The sequence below is a fragment of the Chiloscyllium plagiosum genome, chromosome 14 (assembly GCF_004010195.1).
Source record: "Chiloscyllium plagiosum isolate BGI_BamShark_2017 chromosome 14, ASM401019v2, whole genome shotgun sequence".
NCBI classification, from domain to species: Eukaryota; Metazoa; Chordata; class Chondrichthyes; order Orectolobiformes; family Hemiscylliidae; genus Chiloscyllium; species Chiloscyllium plagiosum.
In genome coordinates, this window is record NC_057723.1 from 72,000,683 (window position 1) to 72,011,373 (window position 10,691).

Consider the following 10,691-nt stretch of genomic DNA (forward strand, 5'->3'; position numbering starts at 1 on the left):
TCCACGCCTTAGGTTCACCCACCTTATTTCTGATACTCCTTGCGTTGAAGTATACGCACTTGAGCCCATCTCTGTGTCCGCAAGTAGTCCCTGTCAGTGCTACCTTCTCCACAGCCTCCCTACAGTCTTGGGCATCCTGACACACAGCTAGCTTACTTGCTGGACTACAAGTCCGGATCCCATCCCTCTGCCAAATTAGTTTAAACCCCCCCGAAGATAGCTAGCAAACCTACCCCCCAGGATATTGGTGCCCTTCTGGTTCAGGTGCAACCCGTCCTGCTTGTACAGGTCCCACCTTCCCCAGAATGCAGTCCAATAAACCAATGATTGGTGGTGGTTTCACCTGAGGATCATGCTGCCTCAATGAGGGGAGACGTAGAGAAGGAGAGTCTTTCATAGTAACCCCAGCTGGTGCAAGAATTGAACCCGTGGCGCTGGCATCACTCAGTTTTGCAAATCAGGCATCCAACTGATTGAGAGAAAGTGAGGACTGCAGATGCTGGAGATCAGAGTCAAACATGTGGTGCTGGAAAAGCACAGCCCCGTCAGGCAGTAGCCGAGGTGCACGTGAGTTGATATTTCAAGCGTAAGCTCTTCATCATTCTTATGCTTGAAACGTCAACTCTCCTGCTCAGATGCTGCCTGACCGGCTGTGCTTTTCCAATACCACACTTTTGAATCCAATTGACTGAGCCCTTACAAGTCCAGTAAGAAGGCTGGAAATGTCATGAGTGAAAAATGGTACAATTCTTAGGAACTGGACTGTAGTTACAAGAGGCAACTTGTGTTATATAGCATCTGTCACAATCTCAGAATGTCTCAGAATGAAGTACTTTTGAACAGGAGTCACTTACAATTTAGGAAGAATAACAGCCCCTTGTGCACAGCGACTTCCCACATACTGGCATTTTATAAAAGGTTAAGAATCTATCCATCTCAATCTTAAGTATTCACAAGGACTCTGCTGTCGCAGCTCTCTGTGGCAAGGAGTCCCTGTGGGAGGGGAGACGGGCTGCGAGGGGGAGTGAGGATAGTTGCTTAATGGTGAAGGTAGGGAAACTAATGATGTTTTCAGGCAGAAGATTATAAAAGGAGTTACTTGTATGGAAAGTGGCAAGTGTAACTCATCAGGGAATGGATTTCTTTGAATACTTTTTGAATTTGAACCCCATGGCAAGCCAAAACATACTAGGTTTAGTGTACTGTGTACAATTCTGGTTACCCTGCTATAGGAGGAATGTTATTAGACTGAAAGACGTCCAAAAAAAGATTTGGTAGAATGTTGCCAGGACTGGAGGGTTTGAATTATAATGACAGGCCGGGTAGACAGGGATTTATTTTTCCCTGGATCACAGGAGGGTGAGGGGTGACCTTATAGGGGTTTACAAAATCACGAGCGGCATGTATAAGGTGAATAGCCAAGGTCTTTTCCCTGGGGTGGGGGAATCCAAGGCTGGAGGACGTAGGTTGAAGGTGAGAAGGGGAAAAATTTAAAAGGAGCTGAGGGGCTGGAGGTGGTACATGAATGGAATGAGCTGCCAGAGGAAGTGGTAGAGGCGGGTACAATTAAAGCATTTAAAAGATATTTGGAGAGCTGTATTGATAACAAAGATTTCAAGAGATATGTACAGAATGCAAAGAAAATGGGACTAGTTGAATTTAGAAAACAGGTCGGCATGGATTAGTTAGGCCGAAGGGCCTGTTTCCATTCTGTATGCATCTATGACTCTATGACCAGATAATCTATTTTATTGGTGTCAATTGAGGGAAATCATTCTGGCCATGAAACCAAAGCATCACCCATTTGCCCTTCTTTGGTTAGTTATTTAAGTCTGTAGCCCTTTAAAAATGACAATTTAAATAAGCTGAATTTGTCAGTCAGAGTGCAAAGAAAGCATTGTCTGCTTTGAATGACAGCCCAGCTGATGTATGCGAGGAAAAGAAAACCTGTTACTATAGTTTTGATAGAGCTTATTTTTAAGATTTACAAGGGGTAGCTAATATAGCTGAGATAATTATGAATGCTTTGCTGAGTTTCAAAAGCTTAAAAAGCAAAAATCTCAATGCGGGGGAGTATCTCTGATTTCTCATCTTTATTGACAGTTTAAAGGGGTTATTAAAAGATTCAATATCTTTGATAGATTACATAGTATAAGTTTGATTTAACCATAAATTGAAACCTTGAGCTGATTAAAAATCTTAGAATGGGTTGAATGAATTATTTTACTTCTGTATCAAGTATATATGAAAATGAACTTTCTTGGATTGTTAGACATTTGCTTTTTCAGTTCCGTATGACTCTTGAGGTGTGCCCATAGTGGATAATGGGTGAGTGGCTATGGAGTTGCATGGGACTATGAGGTAACATGAAGGGGCATGTGTGCATGAATATGCATGAAGGGACTTTCATGGGGGAGTTTAGGACAGGAACAAAGACAAGAAAGCCCAATACCTTCTAAAACAAATGGGCCAGAGACACATAAGACTGAGGTGGGCCTTGTGAATAGCCCAGCAAGGCCCTCACTGTTCCATGACCACCTACAATCTTCATTTGGGATTGGTGAGCCTGGGTATATCCTGGTGTCCATCTCACCAGAGCGATGATTGCGTCTAATGTGACCTTTTCAATGAAGGTGTGATCTTCAGAGTCCAAAAATGTGCTGACAGGTTCTCTGCCTTGGCAGGGAAGTGCGGGCACATTCTATCTTCAAGATGACACTAGCTAGTGAGGATTCAAAAGAGATTAACCAGGATGTTGCTGGGTACAGAAAGTTTGAATTCAGCTGGAGAGGCTGGGACCTTTTTCACTGGAGTGTAGGAGGTTCAGAGGTGACCTTATAGAAGTTTACAAAATCATGAGGGGTATGCAGAGGGACCTCGATTATCCAAGGGACATGGGCGGGGAATGTTTCGCTCGGTTAATTGAATTCCGGAGAATTGAATGCCAGATAACGTAGTTTAGCCAAGCATTGGGACCTTGTGATCTTGCCAGATAATCCGATATTTGGATAATCGAATGCCAGATAATAGACGTGCCTTTGTAGATAGAGTAAATGCTAGTTGTCTTTTACCTAGGGTGGAGGATTTCAAGAGTAGGGGGCACATTTTACAGTGCAAGGAGAAAGATTTTAAAAAGACTTCAGGGCAAATTTCTAATGTGTGCGGAATGAAGTTTCTGAGGAAGTAGTGGATGTGGGCATAGTTATAATATTTAAAAGGCAAGTATGTGAATAGGAAAGGTTTGGAGGGATATTGGCCAAGCGCAGGCAGGTGGAACTAGTTTAGTTTTGGATTATGTTCAGCATGGCCTTGTTGGGCTGAAGGGTCTGTTTCCGTGTTGTATGACTCAATGGTTATAATACTATCTCTGAACCAAAACCAAGTATATGGAGTTAGGACTCCATGGGAAATTGAAAGATGGCCTATTGCACATTGTGCAGAGAAGGAGGGGCAGGCAGAAAGGAACCCTTGTTGTAGTTAGGGACTTTTAAGCTCTTATTCTGAAATGCTCTGAATAATTATATTTATGGTTTTAGGTAAAAGTTTAAGACTGTGTTACCTGATGGATGCATTCCCCCAACTTCATCCAAAATGGCTGACCTGCACTTAACAAAAATTGTCTGCCTCAAAATTGTACTTTTCTTTTCTCTAGGGTTCAACTCACAACCATCTCCAATGGATCATAACAAAGTTGCTGCGAACAGTGAATCGGACGGTTATTTACTTGGGAAAAGACCATGGCCTGGTTGTAAGTAATTGATTGGACGGAAGGACAGGAGAAATAAAATCTCTTCTGTGATCCCGGCTTAACTTGTGCAAATCCCTTTTGTGAACTCTGCTTGTGTCATATGTTTAAAGGGTTTCAGAATCGCCAGCAAAGCATGGGGTGTGTACTGTAGGTGGGACAGTGGCTCAGTGGTTATCACTGCTGCCTCACAGTGCCAGGGACCCACATTTTACAACAGCCTCGGGCAACTGCGTGGAGTTTGCGCATTCTCTGTGTGGGTTTCTGCTGGGCGCTCTGGTTTCCTCTCAAACGTCCAAAGATGTGAAGGTTAGGTGGATTGGCCATGCTACATTGCTGAGGATGTGAAGGTGAGGTGGGGTTAGTCATGGTTAAGAACCCCGTGTGGGGATGGGCGAGTTACGCTTTGGAGGGTGGGTGCAGATTTGATGGACTGAATGGCTTCTTTCTGCACTGTCGAGTTTCTGTGATTCAAACTGCAAAGATAACTCTCCTTTTTCACTGTTCCTAGTGTGCAATAGCCCCAGGCATACGGGGAGTGTACATTTCTCACAGCTTGCTGCAGGCTATCCCCAGCAGTTGATAATGGAACTGCTCAAGTTCCATCATTGAAGTTAAAGAGCCATTTAACTGATTAGCCTGCAAGCATAGGTACAACGCGACACTCTGAGAATCTCCCTTGATACTTTTGGGTTCTAATCCTCTCCGGCTGGATAAAGTTAAAAATCACACAACACCAGGTTGTGGAACAACAGGTTTATTTGGAAGGTTGATTTACAGAAACAAAGTATGGTCTGGGCTCACCCTCTCAACCTATCACCAAATAAACAAAATAGTAGCATTCCAGTTCCCGTTTCCATAGAAGCAGCAGGCATAAAAATGTTCCCTCATGTTTTCTCTCGCGAAAGCCTTGCTCTGGAGGTGGGTGCTACATCTGCTCTGGTTTATCTGCTCCTGTTTCCTGGGACAGCTGGGAGTTTGTAAAATCAAAACAACGTTTCTCACAGCATGCATGGACTTTGACAGGGCGAAGCAGGAACTTGCTGCTGGGCGATGGGTGACTCACCAGCATTTTAGCTTTCGTGTGCTGTATGTGTTCCTTTGGAGCCTTGGAGACAGCTTTGCTACTTATATCTGTGTGTCTCCATACACAAGTGTGACCGAGGGTGATTGGTTGTAGCTTCTGGATTAGTGGTGCTGGAAGAGCACAGCAGTTCAGGTAGCATCCGAGGAGCAGGAAAATCGACGTTTCGAGCCAAAGCCCTTCATCAGGAATACAGGCAGAGAGCTTTCCACCCTTCAGGCTCTCTGTCTGTATTCCTGATGAAGGGCTTTTGCCTAAAACGAAGATTTTCCTGCTCCTCGGATGCTGCCTGAACTGCTGAGCTCTTCTAGCACCACAAATCCAGAATCTGGTTTCCAGCATTGTTTTTACCTGATTGGTTGTAGCTCTCTGGGTGCACACATATCTGGAGCATAGCTTTGATCTGGTCATTAAGGTGGAGTTGTGTTTAGTGTTCTGCCCCTTTACAGCTGCTGGTGGCCTCCTGGGGACTCTGCATCAACCCCAGGCTCAATCCACCCACACTCCAGCCTCAAGAGTTGAGGCTAGAGAATGGCCCTGCAGTCCCAAGGACGCTAAACATTATAGACGCTGTAAATCTGAAGTCAAAATAAAATGGAAGTTGCCACACATGCTCAGCTGGTTAGGCAGAGTCTGTGCAAAGAAGCAGAGCGAACATTTCCGACCAGTGATGTTAATAGAGCTGTCTTCGAGCTTGATGTATCTTGGTGTGACTAATTGGGGATGTCCCACTATGTGGCAAAGTGGCTCAGTGGTTAGCACTGCTACCTCACAGCGCCAAGGACATGGGTTTGATTCCAGCCTCGGGCGACTGCCTGTGCGGAGTTTGCACGTTCTCTTGTGTCTGTGTCCGGGTTTCCTCTGGGTGCTCTGGTTTCCTCCCACAATCCAAAGATGTGCAGGTTAGGTGGATTAGTCATGGGAAATGCAGGGATGGCGTGGGTCTGGGTGGGATACTCTTCAGAGGGTTGTTGCTAACCTGATAGGCCGAATGGCCTTTTTCAGCAATGTGATGATTCTGTGAAAAGCTCCAAAGTCTGTGTGATGCAGGCATTTAAATGGCGTTTGTTGTGGATATGGAATGCCCTGAATAAGGGTTACACCCGAAACATTGACTTCTCCACCTCCTGACGCTGCCTGTCTTGCTGTGCTCTTCCAGCCTCCTGCCTGTCTACCTTGGATTCCAGCATCTGCAGTTTTTTTTTGTCTCTAATATGTAATGTGTGGCTAAATGGACATGAAGTTTGGGAGATTGTGGAGTTGATAGAGGGTCTGTATCCGAGACAGAAGTTGTTTCAATGCAGCTGACAGTCGGCTAGAGCCTTTCTGTTTGCTCAGAAGAGGAACTCTTGCTTTTTCTGGGCTGATTAAAACAAAAGAAAGAAATGTGATAGCCTAACCTTTTTTTGTCATTGGCCAAATGGCCTTTAGCAGTCCTTTTAAGGACGGCTGGTTACCCTGCTCAGTGTGCTTGCTGCATCTGCCAAACGCACAATCTTACCCATTTATTCTTGAGTTTTATAACCTACAGGTTGAAGGATGCCTGATGCCTCAGTCAGGTCGCCTGGGTGAACTACGTAAGTATGATGCTGGGATGAGGTGGAGGGAGGGGCGATTTGGAAACTAGTGAAGTCGATGTTGATGCTGTGAGGTTGAAGGGTCCTGAGGTGAAAGATGAGGCATTCTTCCTACAGTTGGCACCTCATCTTCCACCTCAGAGCCCTACAATCACATGGCATCAACGTCGACTTCACTAGTTTCCAAATCTCCCCTCCTCCCACCTCATCCCAGACCCAACTTTCTAACTTGGAACCACCCTTTTGATCTGTCTTCCTGTCCATCTTCCTTCCGATCTATCCACTCTACCCTCCCCTCGGACCTATCAACATCATCCCGCAGCTGCAGCCACCTATTGCCTTTCCACATATATTCCACCCCAGCCCCACACCCACCTCCCTATTTATCTCTCAGGTCTCTTCCAATATTCCTGATGAAGGGCTTATGCCTGAAACATCGACTCTCCTGCTCCTCGGATGCTGCCTGACATGCTGTGCTTTTCCAGCACCACACTTTATCGACTCTGACTCTCCAGCATCTGCACGCCAATCTTCCTCCTACATTAGTATGATGGTCTGGCACTGTCTGTGCCCATTAAGACAGATCTGGCATGAGAAACAAAGGAATTGATTCTGATTTTACGCTGGAAAGGCAGGAAGCCATGAATTAAATTTCTTTCCTGTTATTGCAGTCACCTTCTGTCATTGACAGTCAACTTGTTTTTAATTAGAATTAGGGTTCTGATTGTTCTGTGCCCATTTCATTGAGGTTTCTGCCAGGATTTGCAAATCCTTGTTGTTGACAGGCAGATGTACAGGAGATTTAAAAAACAATCACGTTTCTACACTGCTGCCTGGGATAGAGTGGTGTTGCATTGATAAACCAAAAATGCTCTGAAAAGCTGGACCAGTCTCTTCTTTCTTCTCTAATTGAACTGAAGCCATGTTAACAATTGACTAAAACACCACAGGATTAAGCTTCCCATCAGCGTGGTCCTTTGTTGAACCATAAGGATGGAAGTTGTTGAGACATATCAAAATTAATTGACTTTCTGAGGTTGGTGTTGAAGCTATGGTACTTGTGCAGGAGGGAGACTAACTCGTATCTCTGCTGTATAAATGTGCATATAAATACCTTCAGCAAAAAGTATTGGTTTCCTCCTTCGCAAACGTATGTACACAGCCTGCAAGAGTGTGAACTTGGATGTGTGAATAGATACAATAACGCTGATGCTATATGCATTATTCACATTGGAGGTTGTTGGATCAAAATATAGAAACTCTTGCCCTAACAGCGGCATTGGCGTTCCTTGACTACGCGATACTGCAGAAGTTCAAGATTAAGGCATATTCTTACCTTCTCCAGGGCAAATATCAGCAACTCCCACACATTTAGAATATATCCTACGTATTGATGTAAGAGAACAACTTGATGGAAAATGATCTGCAAATGTGCTTTATCCTCCATGTTTTTTAAATGCATGACACAGGATGTAATAAGTCACATTATTGGGTGTAAACCTCCTTTTAGTTTTACCAGTAGTGTTTTATGACAGACCTGTCTGTTGACTGGACTAATCTCTTCAGCCATCAACAAGATGAACAAAAAAAGAGTCTCTGTCTGAAATGGATTGTTTTGCAGAGTGTTCGTTTTCTTTCATAGAAGGAAGGGTGCCAATGACAATCATCTTCTCTTTCAAACAAGAAGAGAAAAGATTTCCAGTTTATTGATTCCTGGTGATAGTATCCCTTTACACTGCATACATAATGTACAACAGAATGAAAGGTACACATTTGGTTTTAGAGGAGGAATATTTTTCACCTTCACGTGTACTTTGATCTCGTAGCCCACTTGAGTGAAACAAGCATCGGCATAATTTTATTTTCACAGTATTTTACTTATATTAATTCCAAGCTCCTCAGTTGGCTTGATCTGGGGACTTGCCAAAAGTAGTTGAAAGGTTATTAACCTAAAATTTTATTTTCACAGTATTTTAGTTATATTAATTCCTAGCTCTCCTCAATTGACTTGGCCAAGAGTAGTTGAAAGGTCATTAACCTAAAACCGTTCTCATGAAAAGGCATCACCCTGGGATCTCACACTGTTTCTCTCTTCACCGATGCTGCCTGGATCTGCTGAGCATTGATATTTCTAATGTAGAATGTTATGGTGCAAAATGAGGCCATTCAGCCTGTCTACATTAGCTTGCTAATGCACATTATAACTAAGTGGAATTCTTCCACTTTTCCCCATAATCCCTTGCTCATTGTTTCTATTCAAATAATTATTCAATGTCCTCTTGATGAGTCAATTGACTCTGACTTCAACAGACTCCCAGGCAGTGAATTCTGGAACTAAAGCACTCATTGTGCGGAAGAAAGGATTTTGCTCATGTTACATTTGCTGTGTTTAACTCTGTGCCCATTCAATCTGTGCCCTTTTGTGAGCAGGAACAGTCTCCCCCTATCCACTCTGTCTACCCCCCCCCCCTTGTGATTTTGTAAACATCCTCTTGGCCTTCTATTTCCAACAAGAACAACTTTTCCAATCTCGCCTCAAATCTGGATACCGGGCTCTGAAAAGTGACTTCATCTCTCAGCCTTGGATTCATTCTTATAAATTGCTCTGAACCTTTGCCAATGCATTCTCAATCTTCTAATTGTGTGATGTCCAGAGCCAAACACAATGCTTCAGCTGAGTGACTTCAACAAGTTCAGCATCATCTCCTTGCTCTTGTATTCTATGTGTACATTTGTAACGTCCAAGATACTGTCTTATCGATCTATTCCACCTACAGTGATCAGTTGTACCCAGGTCGTCCTGCTCTTGCTCCCTATAAATATTGTACCCTGTATTATATATTGTTTGTCCATTTTCTTCCTGCCAAATGAATTCTCCTCACAATTTTCTGCACTGAACTTCATCTGCCATTTCTCTGCTGTCCACCTACTTGTCAATGTCCTTTTGGAGTAATATACAGACCTCAACAGACTAAGCAAGGGTCCAAGTACCAAACCCTGGGGAACTCCACTGCAAACCTTAATCCAGTGGAAGAATGTGGTGCTGTATTGAATATGGCACAGTATTAAACTGGCTCTGTTTGAATATGGCGCTGTACTGAATATGGCCCAGTATTGAATGTGGCGCTGTATTGAATACGGCACTGTATCGAAAGTGGCACAGTATTGAATATGGCGATGTATTGAATGTGGCACAGTATTGAATGTGGCACTGTATTGAATATGGTGCTGTACTGAACTCAGAAGGGAAAGGGGGAGAGGAGGAGAGCGCTAGTTATAGGAGACTCTTTAGTTAGAGGGACGGACAGGCGGTTCTGTGGACATGGGCGAGACTCTCGGATGGTTTGTTGCCTCCCGGGTGCCAGGGTCCGAGACGTCTCGGACCGTGTCTTCAGAATCCCTAAGGGGGAGGGTGTGCAGCCAGAAGTCGTGGTGCACATTGGCACCAATGACATAGATAGGAAGAGGGGTGGGGAGGTCATTCAGGAGCTCAGGGAGTTAGGCTGGAAGCTAAAAGCTAGGGCGGACAGAGTCGCCATCTCTGGGTTGTTGCCGGTGCCACGTGACAGTGAGGCAAGGAATAGGGAGAGAGTGCAGTTGAACACGTGGCTGCAAGGATAGTGTAGGAGGGAGGGCTTCAGGTATTTGGACAATTGGACTGCATTCTGGGGAAGGTGGGACCTGTACAAGCAGGACGGGTTGCACCTGAACCAGAAGGGCACCAATATCCTGGGGTGTAGGTTTACTAGCACTCTTCGGGGGTTTAAACTAATTTGGCAGGGGGATGGGATCCAGACTTGTAGTCCAGCAAGTAGGCTAGCTGTTTGTCAGCATGTCCAAGAATGTAGGGAGGCTGTGAAGAAGGTAGCACAGACAGGGAATACTTGCGGACACAGACACAAGTGCGTATACTTCAACGCAAGGAGTATCAGAAATAAGGTCGGTGAACTTAAGGCGTGGATAGGTACCTGGGACTACGATGTTGTGGCCATCACGGAAACGTGGATAGAAGAGGGACACGAATGGTTGTTGGAGGTTCCTGGTTACAGATGTTTCAATAAGATTAGGGAGGGTGGTAAAAAAGGAGGGGGGTGTGGCGTTGCTAATTAGAAATGGTATAACAGCTGCAGAAAGGCAGTTCGAGGGGGATCTGCCTTTGGAGGTAGTATGGGCTGAAGTCAGAAATAGGAAAGGTGCAGTCACCTTGTTGGGTGTTTACTATAGGCCCCCCAATAGCAGCAGAGATGTGGAGAAACAGATGGGGAAACAGATTGTGGAAAGGTGC

The 10,691-nt window shown here is 44.6% G+C and overlaps 1 protein-coding gene across 1 annotated transcript in view; it reads left to right on the plus strand.

Moving 5' to 3' along the window:
• LOC122556798 (dedicator of cytokinesis protein 2-like) overlaps positions 1-10,691 on the plus strand; it is a 727,415-nt gene that overhangs the window by 332,188 nt on the left and 384,536 nt on the right. Inside the window, exon 27 of the mRNA XM_043703987.1 lies at positions 3,653-3,748. Within this exon, the coding sequence (XP_043559922.1) occupies positions 3,653-3,748 (96 nt within the window). The remainder of the gene's footprint in view (positions 1-3,652; positions 3,749-10,691) is intronic.